Genomic DNA, 24529 nt, shown 5'->3' on the forward strand with positions numbered 1-24529 from the left:
ATTTTTGTCACTGTTATGGCCTTGTTAAGTACTATTATTGTTGCCCTAGGATGCTACCTGGGCAGTTGCATACTGGGGAGCTTTCCTGCTTTCATATATGATTCTTGTAGGCACAATACATCTAACTGCAACTTCTCTGCCACTCCTCTAGCCTCATGCAATACACTGACACTTCTCTTGGCATTAAGCTGTCTTGTCTTGATCTCCATTAGAGGTGACAGGTATATATTCGACAGTCTTGGCCTACTCGCCAGCAATCAAATGCTATATGACAATGCATCATCACAAAGTGCTTGTACAAAGTATCAAAAGAGAATCATTAATTTCTCCTGACAGAAACATGCTTCACTAACTTCTCCACTTTTTCCATTTCTGTTTGCAGATTGTTCACTGTAATGTGGATTCTATCCACAAAATCAGGTACAGGAAAAGTAATGTATTCCCCTTCTGGATGCTTATACCTTACTAGATGTCTTAACACTGCAGTAAGCACTCTTGGCTCTTCCAGTCTAGTGAGTTGCATAACATTCTCTATGTTTTCATAAATCTGTTCTGGTCTATGTTTTATTGTTTACTTCTTTGTGGAAGGTGTTTGTTTTATGTGCTAGCTGGCTCTGAGTCCTGTACTGTTTTTGTTGCAGATTCACTTCCTGAATTGGTGAGTCTTCTTTGCCTGCCACTTCAAGCTTTCTTTCACTAATATTGTGACTCTTTCCTGCAGGTCACACAAACCTATGACCACTCAAGCTTTATTTCTTTGTTCACCTGCCACCCAGAACTAATCCTCGTAAGGTTCCACATATTACAGTCCCCGCATTCCCTTTCTGAGGTTAGTTTCATTCTTGTGACACAGTCTGCCTATGTAATGGTGAGCTTTGTTTTATGAAGGTAGCAGTAACTACGCAAGAGGGATGTCATTAATACCAAAATATTTTTATTTTAAAAAGTAGAACTTCATGGTCAATACAATCACAAGTTTTGGCAAGATCACTGAATATACCAAAAAATTATTGTTTTTTTATTTTATTTACCATTGCATGGAATGGGACAATGGCAGGTGGGGGAGGGTGGAGGAGAATAAGGAGGAGGCTGACCTAGACAATATTTTTTATGTGATCTAAACTTCTGAATGAGATTCGTCACAATTTACCGGTGTTACTGATTCAGTGGCCTCAGCTCAGTTCTCATCCTTGTTCTCCCATGTCATCTTGGTTTTGTTATTAATACCTTTGAATTCATCTTCAAAAGCTCTGACGTAGCAACAAGTCAAGTTGGCTACATTATTGTTCAGCTTCTTTCAAATGCAGGTGGTTTGCTATTTGCATCTGTGTTGCTGTGTTCATCTTTCCAATAATCTTTGTTGGAAGTCAAGCAAATTATGTAAACTTTGGAGACTGGAAAACCTCACCTCTCTTCCTACACCCAACATAGAAAATGTACTGAGTTATCTATATCTCTCTTCATGAAAACTGAGTAATTCCTTCTCCACAATGCTTGACTAAATGAGCCAAATACACAACCATAAATATATTTGATCACCTTCCTTGCGAGTTGAAGGTGCTTGCAGACAATCTCAGCTAAACTATTCTGCTGAAACCATAGGCAAATTTCTGTACAGATAGTATATTTTTAATAGGGATATATTTCCATAATTTTATTATAAATCAAGACAAAAAGTAAATACTCAGTTACGTTATTAACTATTTTTCACCACAAAAGTATAATACTTGTAAACCTACTGACATTTTACGTCATAATGAGTTATCACAAATATGTTATACAGTAGCTGTTAACCAAACCTGAGCACATGAGATCTGCTAGGGCTTTTCCTAATTTCATACAGCCTTTCTATGCAACAGTATTAATAACAATCATCAACACTTTCTTTTTACTTGTGACAATGCTTCATTCCTCTGCTCTTAGAAAGAGTGCTTCAGTGAGAGAAAATATGCTGATTACAGTAAAGTGTATTTACAACTATAGCCTATATTTCCTAGAAAGTTTGAAATTTAGCATTGTAGTTGCTAAATGGAATGTCAGTGTCACCATTAAAAGTGTAACATCTTTTAGACATTGGACACATTATGGAAAATTTTTGAATTGTTCATATTTCATCTAAAAATAGGAGTGGATAACTTGCTGAAGCTCCTCTCCATTCCTCTAACAACAAAATACATTTTCATACACTGCATGTTTGATCATTCATTACAGCATTCAGCCTGAAGTAAACTTTAAGCATGAGAACAAGTCAACCAAGAGTATTTGAACTCAGAGATGTAGATCCCAAAAACACTAATGTTTAATATAAGCAAATCACAACTTTGCCAGTATACAGGCAGTTGATAGTAGCATGTGTAAAATTACATAAATGCTTTGTTTGAAGTATTAGGTAAAAATGCATACACAGTTGAGTAGGATAAGAGAAACGCAGTGTTCCCACTCCCTCCCCTTCCCACCTCCCGATGAAGTAAGTATCTTTCTCCTAACACATGCAGCATATGCATATGAAGTAAGCTAGAAGTAATTAAAATTGAGAAATGTACACCAATCAGTCAATTCACTTGACTGTGAGTACAGTTTCAATGATGGGTACAGGCCAGAAAAAACCAAGAATGATACAGGATACCTCTGGCAAATAAGTGGAGGTTCTGTCTTCCCCTAAAACTGAAACAGTGGGATTCACTTCACCTGTTTTATTTACGTCACTTTCATCTCTATTCATAGAGCATGCAATGTTTATAATGTTGTCCATTAGCTGTTGGGACTTTTTTTTTATTTTCACCTCCAAATTATTTATGTAAATGCCAGATAACATTCCAGACATGATGGAGTCCATAGCCTACACATTCTTGAATGGGGAATTTACTAACGAATAAAACAGTTTTATTTGAGAATAAACTGTACCAGCTTAATATATTCAGCAGTTTCTGCAGTATCAGCCTCCTGTGGTTTAGCCAATTTGTTTGAATAGTTCAACAGCTATGTCAATGTCAACTCTTTATTATACATACATCTATACATCCATACTTTATAAAACCACTGTGATGTGCATGGCAGATGGTATTTTCCATTGTACCACATATTAATATTTCCTTCAGTTCCATTTGCATGTCGAATGGAGGAAGAATGATAGCTTAAATGTATATACGCACACTATAATTAGTCTAATCTTGCCTTTGCCGTCTGTACAAGTGTGATACATACTGGTTCATACAATGAAGACTTTCATGACCAGATGTTTCAGCTGCCGAGAATTCTTCCAGGCTGTACGGCCGTGGTCCATAGAACTCTTCTGTCCCTCACGTTTCATCCAAAGCTACGTTGGACATCTTCCAGGGTGCTCCTGGTTGTGCTGAGTCTTGCCGACTGATGAGACAGACGTCAGAGAATGGCCTAAATACCATGAAAACTGGGCATGCTCTGGATTTCACGGGATAGCAGATATAAACCTTATCAAGGATAAAATATAACTATCGAGCATAGTACGTCGAAGATAAAAACTTCTCTTCAATTCTGCAGCTCCGCTGTTCATATATCGCTGAGTTTCATAGCTGCTTCTTTTCTGTTAAAATTATCCCCATTTTTATAAATTTCAATGGCTTCTCTATATAGCCATGGATAATAGTTCGTCATAGTACATAAAACTTCAGTTTCCGAAAATTTCACTATGTGATCACCCGACTGAAGAGCATGTTTTGCCGCGGCTGACTTGTCTGTTTACCCTAGTCGGCAAAGACTTATGTTCCTTCAACCGTGTATTCACATTTCTCTTTGTGGTTCCAATGTATACCCTACTACATGTACACAGAATCTTGTATACACCACTTGCAGACAGAGGGGGACATTTATCCTTAACAGAACAAAGTGCTTGGCCTATTTTCTTAGTTGGTCTGAAAATCGGTCGAACGTTATGTTTCCTTAAAATCTTACCGATTTGATCCGTTACTTTTTTGATGAAGGGTAGAGAACCTGTGTTCTTCCATTGCTGTGTCCTATCATCCTTAAGCCTCCGGTTATTTGGTTACAAACCTCTATTTATTTCCTTACTAGAGTCCCCTTCTTCTCAAAAGCCTGTTTTAGATTTTTTAACTCAGTGTCCAGATATTCTGGGCACAAATCCTTTTAGCTCTGTCCACTAGACTTTTAATTACACCTCTTTTCTGTTGTGGATGATGATTGGAATGCTTATGCAAGTGTCTGTTGGTATGTATAACCCCCCAAAAGACTATGTTTCAAGCTGCCATCAGTCTGTATCATAACAAAGTCATCCAAGAAGGATATTGTATTGTCCTTCTCCATTTCCATGGTAAACTGGATTTTAGGATTTATACTATTTAAATAACAAAAGAATTCCTCTAAAGCTTATTTGTTATCTAAATAGTATAAATCCTAAAATCCAGTTTACCAAAAATGGAGAAAGATAATTCAATACCCTTCTGGGATGTCTTTGTTATGAAACAGATTGATAGCAGCAGTCTTTTGGAAGGTTACACATACCGACAGATACTAGCATAAGGATTCCAATCATCATCCACACAAGAAAAGAGGTGCAATTAAAAGTCTAGAGGAAAGAGCTAAATGGATTTGTGCACTGGAATACCTGGATGCTGAGTTAAAACATCTAAAACAGTTTTTTTGAGAAGAATGGGTGCTCTAGTAAGGAAATCGAGTTTTGTGACCGAATAACAGGAGGCCTAAGGATGATTCAGTAAGATTTTAAGGAAACATAACGTTCGACAGATTTTCAGACCAATTAAGAAAATAGGCCAAGCACTTCGTTCCGGGAAGGATAAACGCCCCCCCCCCTCTGTCTGCAAGTGGTGTATACAGAATTCCACGTACATGTGGTAGGATCTACACTGCTGGCCATTAAAATTGCTACACCAAGAAGAAATGCAAATGATAAATGGGTATTCATTGCACAAATATATTATATTAGAACTGACACGTTATTACATTTTCACGCAATTTCGGTGCGTAGATCCTGAGAAATCAGTACCCAGAACAACCACCTCTGACCACAATAATGGCCTCGATATGCCTGGGTGTCGAACAGAGTTTGGATGGCATGTACAGGTACAGCTGCCCATGCAGCTTCAACACGATACCACAGTTCATCAAGAGTAGTGACTGGCGTATTATGATGAACCAGTTGCTCGGCCACCATTGACCAGACGTTTTCAATCGGTGAGAGATCTGGAGAATATGCTGGCCAGGGCAGCAGCTGAACATTTCCTGTATCCAGAAAGGCTTGTACAGAACCTGCAACATGTGGTCGTGCATTATCCTGCTGAAATATAGGGTTTTGCTGGGATCAAATGAAGGGTAGAGCTACAGGCCGGAACACATCTGAAATGTAACGTCCACAGTTCAAAGTGCCGTCAGCATGAACAAGAGGTGACCAAGATGTCTAACCAATGGCACCCCATACCATCACGCCAGGTGATACGCCAGTATGGTGACGACGAATACACGCTTCCAATATGCGTTCACCACAATGTCGCCAAACACAGATGCAACCATCATGATGCTGTAAACAAAACCTGAATTCATCCGAAAAAATGACGTTTTGCCATTCATGCACCCAGGTTTGTCATCGAGTACACCATCGCAGGCACTCATGTCTCTGATGCAGCGTCAAGGGTAACTGCAGCCCTGGTCTCCGAACTGATAGTCCATGATGTTGTAAATGTCGTCAAACTGTTCATGCAGATGGTTGTTGTCCCCATCTGTTGACTCAAGGATCGAGACGTGGCTGCAGGATCCGTTACAGCCACGTGGATAAGATGCCTATCGTCTCAACTGTTAGTGATATGAGGACCTTGAGATCCAGCACAGCATTCCGTATTGCCCTCCTGAACCCACCGATTCCATATTCTGCTAACAGTCATTGGATCTCGACCAACGTGAGCAGCAATGTCACTATACGATAAACTGCAATCGCGATAGGCCACAACCCGACCTTTATCAAAGTTGGAAACGTGATGGTACGCATTTCTCCTCCTTACACGGTGCATCACAACAATGTTTCACCATGCAACGCCGGTCAACTGCTGTTTATGTATGAGAAATTGGTTGGAAACTTTCCTCATGTCAGCATGTTGTAGGTGTCGACACTGGCGCCAACCTTGTGTGAATGCTCTGAAAAGCTAATCATTTGCATATCACAGCGTCTTCTTCCTGTCTATTAAATTTTGCATCTGTAGTGCATCATCTTCATGGTGTAGCAATTTTAATGGCCAGTAGTGTACAAAGAGAAGTGTGAATACACGGTTGAAGGAAGATAAAAGTCTTTGTCGCCTAGGGTGGACAGACAAGTCAGCCATGGCAGAACATGCTCTTCAGTCAGGTAATCACATAGTGAAATTTTCGGAAACTGAAGTTTTGTGTACTGTGACAAACTATTATCCATGGCTATATAGAGAAGCGATTGAAATTTATAAACATGGAGATAATTTTAACAGAAAAGAAGAAGCTATGAAACTCAGTGATATACGGACAGTGGCGTTACAGAATCAATCGTAAGTGTTTATCTTTGATGTACTATGATCAATAGTTATATTTTATCCCTGACAAGGTTTATCTCTGCTATCAAGTGAAATCCAGACCAAGCCCACTTTCCATGGTACTTAGGCCATTATTCCATGTCTGACTCATCAGTTGGACGGACTGAGCACAACCAGGAGCACCTCCAAAGATGTCCAATGTAGCTTTGGATGAAATGTCAGGGATGATTGGCATCATCTTCAAGCATTTGCCAGTTCAATTTTTCCAGGATTTCTGTGGTGCTCTCCTCTAAGTTAAACAAACTTGTGACCATTCAAGCTGTCCTCCTCTGCATACATTCAATATCCCTTGTTACTCCAATTTGGTGTGGGTACCACACACTTGAGACATACTCTAGGATGGATTGTGTAAGTACCTTTCTTACAAAATGGATTGCATTTTTACAATATCCTACCAGTGAATTACAGTCCACCTCTAGCTTCACATACATAGATTCTTAATTTACAGAATGCAAAGCATGATGTATCTGCAACAGATTTCCTTTTGATTTCATTTCTTAATGATCTGAGTAAGCTAGTTAGTCATTCATACAGATGGTGGCCAAAAATATGGAAACACTGAATCATTACACATTACCTAGCGTAACATACTGTAGGGAAGACACTGGCATTCAAAACAGCTCCCAATAATCTCAGAATGGATAAACAGAGGTTCTATAGGTTTTCTTCCTGCAAAATAGCATCAACTTCAGGTAACAATTATGGAGGAGATAGCGATCATGCACTCTGCTCTCCAGACCAGACAAATTCTGAGATCTAGTGACTATGATGGTCATGAGAGGTACAGTAACTCACCCTTGTGTTCACAAAACCAGTCCTGGATGATAAGACCTGCGTGAACAGGGGTCCTGTCTTCTTGCAATACAGTATCACCATTGGGTAACAAACATCATACAGTAGGATGGACCTGGTCAGCCAGAGGCAGTAATCTGACCTTGCAGAGTAACCATGGGGTACATGGAATACAACAATATGGCTGCCAAAATCACCTAACCCCCATCGTGTCTCACTCCTGGGACGTCAACTTGGCCAAAAGTTGGAAACCATGTGAAACATGACTTGTTTAGCCACATTACTTTCTCCTGTAACTCCACAGTCCAGGTTTTATAGCTTTGGCACCATATCTTCCTGTTATGCTATGAGCATTTGTATTACTGAAAAGTGGTATCATAATTCCAGTTTCCCCTGCAACTTCCTTCTTATGGAGCTCCCTTCATGATGTTTTGATGCAAACAGGGTTCACCAGTGCAAAATTCAGTTCTGCAGTGACTGCTACAGCATGGTCCTCTTATTTTTTGTCACAATACTCTTCAATGAACATCAGTCATGATAATGTAACATGTACTTTCATTCATGTTGTGATTTAGTGGATGAAGTTTTTCCGCTTTCTCTGTGTGAAGTGTAAATCTTTGGTATGGTGCACCTCAAACCACCAAACATTCCATCTACCTTGCTTACAGAAGCACCCACTATATGAGCACAAAAAATTTGCCCATGTTCAAATTCCCTTAGTTCTGACATAATGCAATCACAACTACATACAACACTGTTTTGAACATGAGTGATGCTTGCAACACTGCTTTGGACATGAGTGATGCTTGCGACATGTTGAGGAGATTGCATAGGTGATGTTTGTGGTCAAATACAACAGTGCGACTCGCAGGTTTGGCTAGCTTCTACATCTATTTTCAAGCATGCATTTCTTGCAGTCTTTACATATTTTTGTCCAACTTCTATATGCTGGTCTGTTCTTCCAGTTAACTATTGGCCTAACTCATTACCCCACTTTTCAGAACCACCTCTTTCCTTCTGACAGAAGCAGAAAAGAGAGGATCTGTAGTAATGAGTCCTGCAACTCCACAACTTACCATCCCAGTTCAAATTACATGAAATAAGGTGACCAATTATGCCTATTTAATAATTCAAATAACTGTCATCACAAAATTATTAACACACTTAGTCAGGTCCTTCAAAAAGGAATTTTTTTCACTGAGAGCTACTTGATTAATAATAATAATAATAATAATAATACAGCACTAAAAATGAAGCAAAATGAAGATCCGTTGCAGGCATATTGTGCAGTGCACCCCTTGAGATTAGAAATGTATACATAAACTTACCGATTAATGAATGATTTGAAGTTATTCAACAAACCTAACTACAAAATGTTGACAATGCACACAACAGTTGAATTCATTGAGCTACATTCTAAATGCATGAAAATGTGAAGGCTATGAGCTCTTGCTTTTTCGGAATGTTGGCAAATGTTTTTTTTAATTATTTGGATGTGAAAATTTTGGGGAAGAAAGGGAGAACCAGCTATTGGTAGATAAGATTTTATGATATAAACATTGTGTGGACACACATTTCTGTTGGTGAATGAGGACATGAACTATGGAAATTAACATAGTTAACTTAATAGCTAAAATAATAATATGGTTTAACAGTGGAATATTGAAGTAATGATAGAATGCAGTTCCTTGACTTACATATTAGAAAATGGGGTGGAACACATGCATTTAATGTTTACAGAAATCCAAGAGACTAGCAGTCAAATAAATTGTAAAGTGTGTCACATAAACATTCAAAAAGACAACACATTCATAAATTTTGTGGATACAGCACACAAGTTGCCAATGAATGAGACGGTCAATATAATTGAACAGGCAGCTAAAGTGAACAGTTGTCAGTGGAGCCTGGTTTAAAAAACTGAGGAAGGAAATAAAATCTAAGAGTCAAAGAAAATTTCAAAATGGTATTAATCCCATGTTATGGCAGCCATTTGCAGATGACAAATAACCTTAAAACAACTAATGTTAAAATAGCATTTAAAAAGTTCACAGCTTGAAATATGTGAAGAAGCAAGTTACTACTGCAAGCCATTTATTCAAAGTATTCTTGGGAGTGCTGCAAACCATAACATTGGCTACAATGTGAATGAAGAGATACACCAATATGACATGACATGCACAGTCATTAACTGTAACATTCCTTAAGATTATAACAATAATATACACTATATGGAAGGCTACAGATAATCCTTGATTAATTTTGTATGTGTGATCCTTGTGTGTGTGTGTGTGTGTGTGTGTGGGGTGGGGGGGGGGGGGGGAGGGGGGGGGGAGGTAGGTAGGGGCTGGGGGATATCTGTCTTGCAATTTAGTGTAAACATGAGATTGTTCTAATAAACCGCAGATGTACACACATGGTGTTAGTCCTGATATATCAAATGAGCATGAAAACAAGCAACTGGAAGCAGTCACAAGTGTTACTGATCTAACTAACATACTGCACTGTTTGTCATACTGTAGCATCACAATGAAGATCGTGGCTAATAAGAGGACTGCTACTGGAGATAAAAGTAATTATTCTGAAATTTATTATTATTATATAAACCAATTTGCATTTTTATTTATTGATTTGTTCTTATCCTTGTGATGGTAATTAATTAATCAATTTTCTTTATTGTAGCCAATGGAACACACTTCAAGAGTTATAGCATGTAATCAGAAGTCACCTTCATGTGTCATGCTCATGAGCAGCGTTTAGATTGTGACATTTATCCAATCAACTACAAAGAATCCCCTTTCAAAAGTGATTGGTATAGTGAAGCCTTACCATTATTTTGTCTATCTCTGCTGATTTGTGGATGCATCTGTGAGTAAGGGGCAGTCAAATGAGTTGGAGTTGAGTATGGAACACTGATTGTATCCATGCCTGTACCTCTTCATCTGAAGCAAATCAATGGTCAAAAATGCCTATCTTCAGGGCTTCAAAAATATGGAAAATCACACGGGGAGAGAACAGGACTGTGTGGAGGATAAGGAAGGGCTTCCCAGTGAAATTTCTGCAGTGGTGTTGTGACAACTTTGGCATCATGCAGGCCCAGCCATCATACAATTATGATCTCTCCCCATGTGACTTCTACATTTTTGAAGCCCTGAAGAGGCATTCACAGTTGTCCATTAGCATCACACTAAGTGGTGCATGCCTAGATACAACCATGATTCCATAGGCAACTGCAGACACTTTTCCATGAAGGCACTGACCACCTTGTCTCACAGTGGGATAATCATATTAACAGTTATTGCAGTACCTTTTGAAATAATAAACAGTTTACTTATTTTTTCCCCATCCATCTCATTTTCATTTGACTGCCTGCTAATAGATGTTCTACAAATGGTAGGTGACTAATCTGTTTTCCACAGAACTGGCTATAGAAGTTTTACTTATCAAACAAAATATGTGCTTTTATAATGGCATCATTTGGATTCTCTTTCACACATAGTGTGCGGCTGACATAATATTACAGTGCCTGTGGGAAATGGGAATGTGTGGCAGATGTAATATTACATCACGGCAGTTGTGATGATTTCCCATGGTGTCAGACATTTATTTGTGGCTCCTGCAAATGTCTGTCAGGTCTGCAGGTTTCATAGTTTTTGCTAGACGGTAGTAGAAATATCACTGGAAAAATTAGTCATTCTTAGAAACTTGTGTTATCGTCTCTTGTTTTGCAGGCATTAGTTGATGTTCAAGTTCTCTATTTCATGTGCTTTTGTGTTGATTCTGTGTTCAAAATGTGCAGTGAAGAGAAGAGATATCTCAAACAAATGATTTAAGATGTCCTTGATGTGTCTGCAGATGATCAGCATGAAATATTTGATGACAACTCAGGTTACTCATTTATCATATTATTTTGCAGCTTGTACCTCCAGGTAAATCAAGAACCCAGCCCAAGAGCAAGATTCCAGTGAATGTGATGATGGACTTTCTATCTCTTCATGTTTCAGTTTGTATCACTTTGTACCCCATTGTGTATGCAAAATTTTGCTGTGTTTTTGTGTGTTTCTTTAGGTTTAAATGGGCTGCAAAAGATATTTGAAAAGAAAGATCACTTGTTTGCTTACCAGAGTATGTACTTGTAAACCAAAACTCCTTTTCAATTTCTTCTGTGTTAACTACTATTAACTTGTAATTTCATCTGTGGATTCAGATTAACACAAGCAATACCAAAATACGTATATTTAAAGTAGAACATCTAATAAACCTAATATGTTTTTTTATAAATTCTTACTACACATTTGTGCACACAAGTTATAACTAAATAACAATCACATATGTTAGTCTGTCCGCAGATAATGGCAGATACATACAAGACCTGTAACATAAAGAAGCATTTACATGTGTGCCTTCCACTAGTCACCATGTCTCTGACACAAGTACAGATGTGCATATAGGTTGTATGTTCTTCCTCAACATATCTGTGTGAGTGATTCCATTCACATCTGTATTCAGAGTGGATGCCTCTATTTCTGTGTGGACCAAGCTAGAGCCACACAGTGATTAGCTGCAAGACACACAGGTCTAAACGCATCTCGACTATCACACAAAATGTCAAGCTTGCCAAGTACACAAGTTATTTCATTAAAGCATTAGGAAGAAGCAATTATCATGGAAGAACAAGAACTATTTCAATAACAACTATTCAGGAGGCAAATGTCCAGGAGGGTGACAACAAATGGGAATGTCTTAAAAGATGTAAGTTTAAGGTAACATATAATCATTTGTCTACGGTTTTCTAGGATAAGCAAATAATGTACTATCTTTCCTGGTGATAAAAAAATCTGTTATTCATATTACTTTAGGGTAAACATTAATAAGCAAGCAAGACCTGCCAACATTAATACAGCAGGCAAAAAAATTGTGATAGGTAATTTATGTGAACCAAGAGATAAAACAACAAAGATCCCTTTTATCTGAAACTGATATCATGGAACCAGATATTTTAAGAAATAAAAGGCCCATGTCTTGCTATAAATTTTGATCACAAAAGTCTAATTTAAAGTGGTCAGAATTATAAGGAATGAGGTGAAGTAATACAGTTGTGAGCGAGAGGAAGCCAACTTTGTGAGTGACAGTGGTGTAAATGATTGAATCAGCAATAGTAATAAGAATGGAGCTGAATAGACCTGACACAGAGGGCAATTTTGAAGAATGAGGACAAATTGTATGCTTAAATCCAGAGAGTTTAAAGGAAAAGTTCTAATGTAGAAGACTTATTTATGACCATTTCATGGGACTCAGCAGCCTGCCATAATGCCTCACCGAAGATACATGTTTACACATACTGTGGAAATACTGCACCCCCCCCCCCCCCCCCCCCACCCCCACTGAAAGAAGTGTTATCAATGATATGTGTGGTCATGTATACAGCATATTAGAGTTCCATTCCATGCATGTATTACAGTGGCAAGGTCTTCCTCAAGTCATTTATCTGACATGGTGTTCCAGCTGCTTGATCCAGTCACCAGAAATTAACTCTTTGGGCTTCGAGCTGCAGGAACAGATGGAATGTATCACATACACCAAACCTGTCCAAAACATGCAGATGCTGTAATAGTACTTTTACATTGGCTGTAATGACATTGTGGTGCAGTCAGGTCCATTTGATCAAGTTCAACAGTCGAAGTTGCAACCTAACACACTGTAGATTTCATGAACTCTAAAAATAGTGGTTAGTCTGAGAAATAGTCTATGAACAACTGGGCAGCTGAAATTATGAACTTTTTTAACTACCACAGGAAGTACACACTCAAATGTGAAAGAGTCAGTGAGCAATCTGTCGTAGCTTCATGTACACAACCCAAAGTGCGGTGTAAAATTTTTTTAAGTATCATCTTCATCCTTCATCCTTTCCCCACCATTTTCCTATTCTCTGTCCTAATAAATTTTCTAATTTTCTCTTATATCCATTCTACTCAATACACACAGTCTGCTCCTGTTCTTCAGAACAAATGCTTGCAACTGGTCATATGCAAATCTCAGAAGTGCAGTAAAGTTTTCCTCTACTCCTAGACAGAAATCTTTGGATTAGCTATGGGTCTTAACCTTAGGACATACCAAAATTTAATAACTCTCACCATGTTAACAATCTTCTGCTCTCACTATAGTTCAAACATTGTTTGCTTTTTTTACTATAGGAAATAATGGGACATAAAAATGACCTCAACCAGGTTTGTAGTTTATCAAGTACAGCAGTGTTGGCTGCTCATGGCCATCCTCCTCCTTACCTTTATGTTGTATCACAAAAGTATGTTCATTATGCTTTATTAAAAACAACAGCCTTACATACAAAAATTATCTTTTCTAATCCAGGACCACAATTTATTTCCTGAATGTACGATCAGTGAGCTTTAACTGAAGGCATTGCCACTGTTTACGCCTCATCCTAACATGAGGGCACACTGAAAAGTAATGCCTCCAAATTTTTTATGTGAGGGGTCTTAAAGTTTTTAAATTAAATAAATGTTATTAAATTCTACATCTTTATTCTTCATGTCTGTATATTTATTTCTCAATACAGTCACCATGGTGACAAACACATTTCTCCCAAAAAGAGACCAGTTTGTTGACATTGCCACTGTAGAATGTTTGACTTTGTTGACAGAGCCACAGTCTCACCTCTGCTTGCACTGCTTCATCACTATCAAAGTGAAGTCCTTGAAGGGGTTTTTGAGTTTTGGAAACCGATGAAAATCAAAGAGAACAAGTCACGATTATATGGTGAATGATCAACCACAGTGAACCCAACGCATTGGGTTGCCGCAGATGTGTTAGCTCCTGGTTGTGATCTGGTGTTGTCATGCTGAAGGACAGGGTGCTCCACGTGTGGGCAAACATTTTGCAGTTGAAACTTAACTACAGCACACAGTTTCTCAGCACCTACAAAGTTAAGTTACACACTGCCATGTTGAACACTAAAATTCATAGCCCTCTAGTGGCAGAGGACTGCAAATATCTACGGTAGATATGAAGAATAAGGCATAGAATGTTAATAATGTTTATTTTTAAAAAAATAACTTGAAAATTTTTCAAATAAAAAGCTCAGAGGCATTACTTTCCAGCATACCCTTATAAAATACTAACTCTCACGTACATGGTCCATGTATTGCTAATTTTCCCCCCCTCTGAACATAAATATAATTATGACCACATCACATTTTACCTTATAACAATACATATTTAATTCAGGCCCATTATGACTTCTGTTATACAACTGGGCTCCCCAAAGTGGAATTAATCTCCCAACATATAAATGCCTCTTACCAGCCATTAGAACTTGCAGTTTCTTATATTACTGTAATCTCATTCCTGTTCTCACATATTTTCTACCATATTTATGACACTTCACTCACTCACGTCTATGTCTATCACTTATCCTAGCTTCTTAATTTACTTTTTAATACTCAAACATACCTTCCTTGTGTCCTTCACAGGTGTGGGTGAACGCGATCTTGTTAATCTTTGGCGTTTCGACACATCTGGACTACTTTTTGGAGAGCTCTGTATCAATGAAAAATCTGCATTGTCCTTTGACTTCTTATAAAGTTCCTGTGAATAATAACACAGCTTTAATTTGATGTGCACACACACACACACACACACACACACACACACACACACACACACACACACACACAAAGACATAGGAGTGGACTGTAACATGAGGTTCAGGATGTTAGGCAGGAAAGTTACAGCACACAATTGTTTCCCGATATAACAAAACTCATTGAGTGCAGTTACTATGCATTTTCATCCACTTTCAGTTAGGTTTTTTTAATCCCAAATCACAGCAAAATGTTGTAAAAAGTATCATGTTAAGGATATGGAACCTTAAACAACAGACCATTCAGTGAAAACATCTTTGAAGCCATATTATATATGATGCATAAGAATTGTGGCTATTTGGCTTTCTCGCTGTCTATCTCCAATGGCAAATACCAAACAAGGTGTAAACATTTCTGTATCTACAACATACTGGGAATGGAATGGATCTGTAACTTATTGTATGACTACAATAACCATTCTAGAATCTGTCTTAAGTTGCACAGGAAGAACACTTACTTACTGATGGCACGTTTTGGACTGCTTGTCCATTAACAAATCAGCCGTAAATGTAAGACTTGCATTAAACTAGTCATACAAGTGGAAAAGTGGCCATATAATCAGTACATATGATAGTAAATAATGTGGCTTCCACATGTGCTCATCGCTAATTATCAGTGTAAAAACTCCGACAGTTAGCTCTGATAGTTTATGACAAGCACATGTGGAGGCCACATTATTCACTATAACCTGTATTGATTTCATGATCAATTTTTCATGTATATGAACGGTGTTACACAGGACTTACATTTATACCTGATTTGATAATGGAAAGCAGTCCAAACCTGGTCATCAACAAATAAATGTTCTTCCTGAGCAACTTAAAATGGTTTCGTAATGATTAGTGTAAACATTTGTTTGTTACATCTTCCTTACCCAGCTTGCCCCATCTCATGAGTTGACACAGTGTGATGTCTTTCAACTACCACCATGCTACAGTACCTCTCGGTCACTGTAGGCTAACCATTATACTTCAAATTACACAATTTTCTGCTAATAAATATCATTCAATTGTAGATTCCACTAGACTAATTTGGGACAGCCCTTTCAAACTGATGCACAAATTCCACTTAATCTGTCACTTTGTTTGTATAAGAAATTCACCTTTTTCAGTTAACATTAAGCATCACATGTTACTTTATGAGCAGTTTTTATTTGATCTAACTCTATCCACACATCTCAAAACTAAAAAGCCTAGTATCAACAGAATATATCTATTACTGGTTACAACCACAATGTATTTTAAACTGCAATTTTATGTGACCTAGGACTGCAGCAATGTTCACTATGCCTGCAAGCTACCATTCTCACAAAGGCCAAGCTGCCTGTTGTACCACACATCCCCAGAAAAGTCTAGCTGGTAAATGGCAACTAATCAAGCACACTCCAGTCTCTCTCACTTGCAAGTTCTCTCACACAATATCAAGCAATCACTTTCAAGGGACAGAGAGCAAGCAAAATGTAGCTGAAAATTTTGGTGGAAATTTAGTGTTTTAGTATATACTACATGTAGTATCAACTCTAAAGAAACATGCATTTCTGTTTTTTTGCTCTTGTTTGTTAAATACATTACCTTTAACTCTGCTAAGGAGGTGGCTGTCTTCCAATCTTTATCACTGCGTATTCGAGTAACACGGGGAAAACGAATAGAAATACCATCTGCTGTATGCACATCATGGCGCGTAAATTCTGCTCCTGTTATCTCCCACACTGGCATACTCTGTGAAGAATCAACATTGAAGTAAGAACAAGACATATATGCATAATGACAAATAAAAATTCCTTCACCTGTTAATTTTATCGTATTCTAAATGGTAAAACAAATACCTGTATCTAAAAAATTATACATTTGCTATTTTCCATTTCATTTATGATTTTAATGGCACAAGATTCATCATAATGTCACCCTTTCATTACAAAGTTGTAGCTCAGTTGCAAAGATTGTGAGAAGATATACATTGGAATGATTGGCAGGACATTCAACACAAGATATAAAGAACACACCAGAGCATTTAAATATGGTACAAATCATTCAACATTTGAGGATCATCAAAAACAAGATCATCATAGACCAAGCAATATTGAAAATGATATGAATATCATAAAAATCAGTAAAGACAGACACCTCATCCCTTTCCAAGAAAATTTCCACATACAAAAAGCATTAAAACAAAAACAGTTGCTCAATGACCAAATAAATATTGGAAAGCAGCCTATATATAGAATAATTGATGAAATTACATGAACAAGAAAAAAGCCTTTCCCATCCTTTACACCCCCCCCCCCCCCCCCACACTTTTTCATTTCTCACTCCTCACCCTCTCCTCTAACTCACACTCCATCACACTGCTATATACTTATGTCCACTTATCATGGCTAAAAAAAAAAAAAAAAATAAAAATCCCTCCATCACTGTTCCTTCTCTACTCTTACACAGTACATAAATACAGAAAAATATAATTAAACAGAATTACACACATACAATAATCTATTTTTTTAAAAAAAGAAGGTTGTAGGTCAAAGACAAAGTAGTGGAAAGGTGATGTTAGCAACACTACAAAACACAAACCACAACATATACTTGAAGTACAAAAACAAACAGAATGCATAAAAGTGTTTTGTGAAAAACATAATAAATGCATTGTGCTGCAGAACATCTAAAAAGCAAACCAAAATTATTAGTGTCTGAGGCAGAAAAACAGCAGTGTGCTAGCAGACAGCATTTCCTGATGTAAGGAAGAAAACAACTGAAAATCACTGTAAGTACAAATCAACTTATTCTTAATGAACTGTTTTTCAATCTAAAAGTAAATCAAAATGTAAATAACTTAATTACAGACCACTGTTGATGCTTTACCTCAACACAGCAAAACCCGTCTGGTGAATAAAATCACTCATTTTTGTAGTTGCAACACAGAACAAAAATACTCTCAAGAATTATAATGCAACTACGGACACTAAGGTCACACAAATGAAGAATTTTTTTTTTTTTTTTTTTTTACGATACCAGAACTGCAGTACAATAATGAAAACAATATGAAGCATTACCTATTGAGAGTTGCTTAGAATTTACATGCATTTTTATAAACTTTCAAATATACATTGTCTACAGAAATGCGTTTTTCTGTAAGACACAAGTTTTTGCCAACAAAAATGTTAAATACCTCACTTTAAAAAACTGCACCTAATTCTTTAGTGTCAGTAATACAGTTCTGTGTCCCAAATGAAGATTGTCCTGTACAGCCTAGCCACCCGTGGACAGCATATCTGCATTGACAAGAGCTCCCTTGCCTAGTATGTTGAAGGTCTCACCAACGTTCTCGCAGACCTAGTCTGGAAACAAATCTCCCATGCCATTGCTCTATACACTTCCCAAGCCTCTTTACCTCTGCCAAGAACCAGCTACAAAGGAGTGCACCCTTTGTCATCCAATAGCATCCAGGACTGGGACAACTAAACCACATCCTCCATTAGGGCTTTGATTACCTATCATCATGCCCTAAAATGTGCAACATCCTACCCAAGATCCTTCGCACCCCTTCTAAAGTGGCATTCCAAGACCCACTCAACCTCCACAACAACCTACTCCATCTCTACACCACTCCCAACCCCAACCCCTCGCCACAGGGATCACATCTCTGTGGAAGACTCAGTCCAATCCAGCCACCCAGCACTTCTGTCGCATGATTATCCTACACCATCAAGGCTGGGCCACCTGTGAAAGCAGCCATGTCATACACTAGTTCTGCTGCAATCAGTGCACAGCTTTTTATATTGATTTGACTACCAACCAGTGGTCTGCCAGGATTAATAGCCACTGCAAAACTGGCCAAGAGCAAAGTAGATCACCCTGTGGTACAATGTGCAGCTGAACATAACTTGTCTGATTTCAATGGCTGCTTCACTACCTGAGCCATCTGAATCCTCCCACTGCAACTGTCCCACTTCCAATCTGCTATAGGCAAAGTGTCAAGAGGGGATTAGCAGCTACCCCTAAAATCAAAAACAAAATGTGGCATAAAAAATTGGCTAACCACAGTTAAAAGTAAGTAAAAGAGGTATCAAAAAAAAAAAAAAAAAAAAAAAAAAAAAAAAAAAAAAAAAAAAAAAAAAAAAAAAAAAAAAAAAAAGAGGGAGGATCAAGAGACCCCAGATCCAGCCAGTAGCAGGAGGCACCCACCCCCAGTCGCCCTGCCCCTGTCCTGAAAGTAGTTTGAAACATTGTATCTGAGAATAAAAAACACTTTCATGGAGAAAATGTAGAACTAGTTCAATGTCTGTGTGTTGTCTGCTAATATTACAAAGAATTCAAATGACTATGTTCAGCCTGGAGAGCCAAAAAAAGAGGGCATTCCACAGGGATGTGAGCTACGGGGTGTAAGGTTTCACAACTGTAACATAAGGTGGCTTGTTATGTAGAACACCACTGTGTGTTAATTTGTCATGACCAATATGGAGGTGACACAGGACAGTGGATTCCTTCCAGGAAGAATGGAAACAGGAGTACCCTACAGTAGTAAGTTTGCTGGGTAGTGGGAAATTTATTAGAGGGATCAGTAGCCCACGAGATGATGATCCACGTTTGAGTGGGGAGAGGTCTTATCTGTGTCTGCAAATCTGCACCAGCAAAAAGAACACCACACACACACACACACACACACACACACATACACACACACAAGCAAGCATATCCCATCCTACCCATTGTTTTAGAGCCATCAGCATAAATGAGGGTAGCACCCTTATATTCCTGAAGAACAGAGAGGAACATATTCTGAAGTGTCTTCGGGTCTGTCCTTGCAATAGATTGGTCCAAATTCATGCTGGATACTAATCAAGGGCACGAAGGAGGGGACATTCTAAGGTTAGGCAGAGGTTTTGGCAGAGGGCCTCAAGGTGCATTCCAACTGGTAATTAGGGGATTGATGCCCCTTGTGACTGTGTAAGTGAGTATGACTTGGTACCACTGAAACTGAAGAGGAAAGATCCACATTTTGGAAAGGAGATGTCTATGAGAATAGAACAGAAGGTGCCAACGGCCAGTTGAACTCCACAATGATGGACTGGGTCCAACAATTTCATGGCTGAAGGCATCGTCAAGCCATAAACCTAGCAACCATAGTCCAACTGGGATGAATGCAGGTCCCAGTATACAAAATCCACAACCAATGAGGTGTGGGCAAGGGTGTAGAAAGTGTTAAACTTTCACATGCAGCTAGACTTTGTTTGATGAATTTGTGTCAACCAAATCATGTAGTAACAAAGAGGAGTTCCAAAAATTGTGACTGTACAAACATGACCAAGTGCTGCATACCCAAATAGAGTTCTGGGTCAGGATGGACCATGGGTTGATGGTGGAAATGCACAACTCCCACTTAGTGGGAGATAATTGGAAGCCATGGCAAACAGTTCAAGTTGAAGCTCTCTGGATGGCACCTTGGAGCTGGCATTCAGCAAAGGCTACAGATTTCCAAAAGCAAAAGTCACTGACACAAAGTGTAGGGATGACCAAAGGTCTAATTGGCATCCCTCTTCCATTTCTGGGTGATGCTGTTCTTGTGGACTCATCAGGAGCTGAGTAATGTAACAGCCTTAGCCTCTTGGGATAAAAACTGAAACAAAAATTGATAGAGAGCCTCCAATGCCCCAGTCATGCATGGTATGTAAAATGTGATAATGCCAAGCAGCATCACATGTCTTGTACATATCAAGAAAGACTGCAGTGTGGTGTTTGTGTTTAGAAAAGGCCTATCATATTGCTGTTCCCGTGGTCAGTTGGGGATCATTCCTCATAGAAACCACACTGATGGGGAAACAAAAGGCCTCATGATTCAAGAACCCAAAACAATCATCAGGCAATCTCCATCCAAACTGTTTGCAGAGCATGCTACAGATGCTAATCATTTCTAGCTGTTATCTCACCACTGGGGGGAAAAAAAAAGAAAAAAAGAACACACACACACACACACACACACACTCTTCCAGCCAAACACAGTTGAAGAAACTGTATAGATGGATTCTTTGAAATGAAATGAAATGAAATGAAATGTCGTGTGGCTAGGGCCTCCCATCGGGTAGACCGTTCGCCTGGTGCAGGTCTTTCGATCTGACGCCACTTCGGCAACCTGTGCGTTGATGGGGATGAAATAATGATGATTAGGACATCACAACATCCAGTCCCTGAGTGGATAAAATCTCCGACCCAGCCGGGAATCGAACCCGGGCCCTTAGGATTGACAGTCTGTCACGCTGACCACTCAGCTACCGGGGGCAGACGATGGATTCTTTGAGAAACATTCAGATGTTGGCTCATCTGATTATGAACTGACTAAAGGCCAGGGGGTTGCCGCATATGCTGGTTCATTATGTAAGAGAATGGTTCATTATGTAACTCATTTATGCATTCAGAAGGAATCCAGGTAAGAACAGGACACAAATTTGGTTGCAAAGTGTTTGCTGAGAACCAGTGCATCGGTAGATATACCATGATGAAAGAGGGGCTCAGGGCAGTTACTGATCTTAGACAGCCCAGTAGTCTATGGAGCCTGGCCCACATCTGCAGTGAAGAGGCATATGTTCTGAAGGAAGATATTCCGCATTCCTTCTTACTGCATTTAATTAGATCATGGAATGTTAGCAAAGAGCCTCTGGTCTGTGAAGGATGTCGCTAGAGATGTTTCAGGGCCCTTCAATGATCCTGAACAGCTGCTTCGATGTCTTTAGTTAACCATGGCATCAGCCAGTGAAAGAGGTGATCCGTAAAATGGGGAACAGCAATTCCAGTGGTGCAATGATCACACTGTGGAAGTCTTCCACAAACTCATCAGTGCAATCTGATGGTGAGGGGCAAAGATGATGGCAGAGGTAAACAACTATCACTTGTCTATATATGACGGTGGTATCTGTTCCCGAAAGAACAGATACCGTGGATGACCATGCAGCTTTGCTAGAAATGAAATGATAATTAAATGGACACCCTAGCTGCAAACAGGTGTTGATGTACTTCATTGGGGACATGTTGAAAATGTGTGTCCCGACTGGGATTCGAACCTGGGATCTCCTGCTTACATGGCAGACACTCTATCCATCTGAGCCACCGCGGGCACAGAGGATAGTGCGTCTGCAAGGACTTATCCCTTGCACGCTCCCCGTGAGATCCACATTCCCAACATGTCCACACCACTACATTCGTAGTGCGCCTAATAGATGTTTGCGCATCATACTCATTACTCGTGGCAGATTAATCTACCAAGTCCCGTACGAATTCGGGCATAGCGTGTGCGTTCGCACAAGAAGGTCAATGGCCGGGAAGCCATATTTTAACTATATATGATGGTGGTATCTGTTACCGAAAGAACAGTTACCGTGGATGACCATGCAGCTTTGCTAGAAATGAAATGATAATTAAATGGACACCCTGGCTCAGATGGATACAGCGTCTGCCATGTAAGCAGCAGATCCCAGGTTTGAATCCCGGTCGGGACACACATTTTCAATATGTCCCCAATGAAGTACATCAACACCTGTTTGCAGCTAGGGTGTCCATTTAATTATCATTTCATAATTATCACTTGGTTCTTCAAACAGTGCAACATGATAAATGGTCCATCAGGCAATGACAAAAAAGTGACAATGACAATGTTTGGTTTGCGGGGTGCTAAACTGCATGGTCATCAGCATCCATACAGTGTCCTAATTTTTACACACTCACTTTTTTTCACACAATCCAGTCTAGCCACTGTCAAAAATAATGATGATGACACAAACACACAATCCCTGGGCAGAGAAAATCGTCAACCTGGCCATGAATTGAACTCAGGACCCCGTGATTCAGAGGCAGCAATGCTAGCCACTAGACCACAAGCTGTGGACCAAGAAAGTGACAATCACCAGAAAGTGGTCATGGTCATAACAATTGTCATGCAGTGACATTATAGCACAGCTTCAGGATTGAGTGAAGAGAAAACAATGCTGACAGCTGAAAAAGTGCCACAGGCAGCATTCGAGGGGGTAGGGGTACCATCATTGAGGAGGCACAGATTGCAATCGAAAAGAAGTTTATTAATCCAAGGGACCCTACCAGATGAAGTGGTAGTACTTCTGCACAGAAATGGTGCTACTGAAACTATAAAGTAGGAGAAAATTGGAGGGGGGTGGGGGTGGGGGGGGGGGGGGGGGGGGTGGATTAAGGTGGTCATTTCAAGGTAAGTAAATGACATGTAGAGGTAAGTAAATGTTACAGATGGTAATAACTGGGGTCATTTGCATTCAGGCTGCTATTGCTTCCAACATGGGATGGAGAGGAAACCTTTCACTGATTACATTTGTGCAAACCAATCTACTGACCCATCCAGATGCTGTCTTGGGACCAGTGTAGTTCAGGCAGAATACATGGTAATTTTGAAGGGTTGAAGAATGGTCACCAGTGAAGATCACAGAAGAAGAGGAAATTTGTTGTTGTAGTTCTGGCAGTTGATACTAATAGCCATAGCAGTTACATTGAATTATCACAATAATGAAGTTATGGTTAGATATGAAAGACACCAGGAGGACAAGTCATACCACATGATCACTGTCTGCCATCATTGAGAGCCGTAAATTTCAATGAATGTTGAGAGTCCAATGGCATGGGTGGATCTGGTCCCTCTGAGGTCACTGGAATGCCCTTCTCCCAAGATTTATTCTTTTTTCCTCTACAACTTTTAGCTGTTTAGAGTCTTGTGAGGGATTATAGGCTGAGGACATTTGAATGGAAGAAGAGCAGGCAGTCCTGGAATCCGTAACACTGTGCAACAATGAAAGTTTAAATCGATTGAAAATAGTCAATTCCTATCAGTTCTAATGTGCTGATCACGAATATCACAAATTTAGTTCTAGTTTTCATTTTACACTTTTATTATGGTAAGATAATTAGATACGGATTTTTATGTTAAGTTTAAAATCAAATATTATAATGGTTTGTCAAAGTCATAATAAATAGTAGCAATAGATTATATTATTGTCCCTGGTCTTACTTGTGTGCAATATTTTGGATATAAACATTTTGATACCAATTTTGGTGATCTTTTTGTCTCCCTCCTCTTCAACTTCAGTGACTTTATTAATGCATGTCATAATTTCTGCACATTTGTTTCCAGATTAACTACCAGTTGTTCAAGTTGACTACTATTGAAGTGAACAAAAATGCCAAGAGTTTGTGTTAACAGTGCTGGCACATTTTGCTGTGTGTGTGTGTGTGTGTGTGTGTGTGTGTGTGTGTGTGTGTGTGTGTGTGTGTGTAGAAGTGACATTTGCTTCACAAAACCGCAAATAACTACATTGATTAAAAAAGCTTACAGTTGCTATTTTGGGTGCAAAATAGGTGACCAGGATAAACCCTGGGCTCCACATGTGATCTGAAACACTTGTGCCAGCAACCTCAGGAATTGGATGCATGGGAAAGGATGATCAATGCCCTCTGCAGTGCCCATGATCTGGTGCAAGCCAACTAACCACATCAGTGACTGCTATTTTTG

The 24529-nt window shown here is 39.1% G+C and overlaps 1 protein-coding gene across 6 annotated transcripts in view; it reads right to left on the reverse strand.

Moving 5' to 3' along the window:
• Nucleotides 1-24529, reverse strand: part of LOC124605280 (DNA ligase 3) — a 640740-nt gene that overhangs the window by 179267 nt on the left and 436944 nt on the right. For all 6 annotated transcript variants that reach the window (XM_047136859.1, XM_047136858.1, XM_047136854.1 and 3 more), the window contains 2 exons: nt 16588-16734; nt 14826-14960 (listed from right to left, as the gene is read on the reverse strand). In XM_047136859.1, coding sequence (XP_046992815.1) covers nt 14826-14960; nt 16588-16734 — 282 coding nt within the window. The remainder of the gene's footprint in view (nt 1-14825; nt 14961-16587; nt 16735-24529) is intronic.

Source organism: Schistocerca americana, chromosome 3 (genome assembly GCF_021461395.2).
Source record: "Schistocerca americana isolate TAMUIC-IGC-003095 chromosome 3, iqSchAmer2.1, whole genome shotgun sequence".
Taxonomy (NCBI): domain Eukaryota; kingdom Metazoa; phylum Arthropoda; class Insecta; order Orthoptera; family Acrididae; genus Schistocerca; species Schistocerca americana.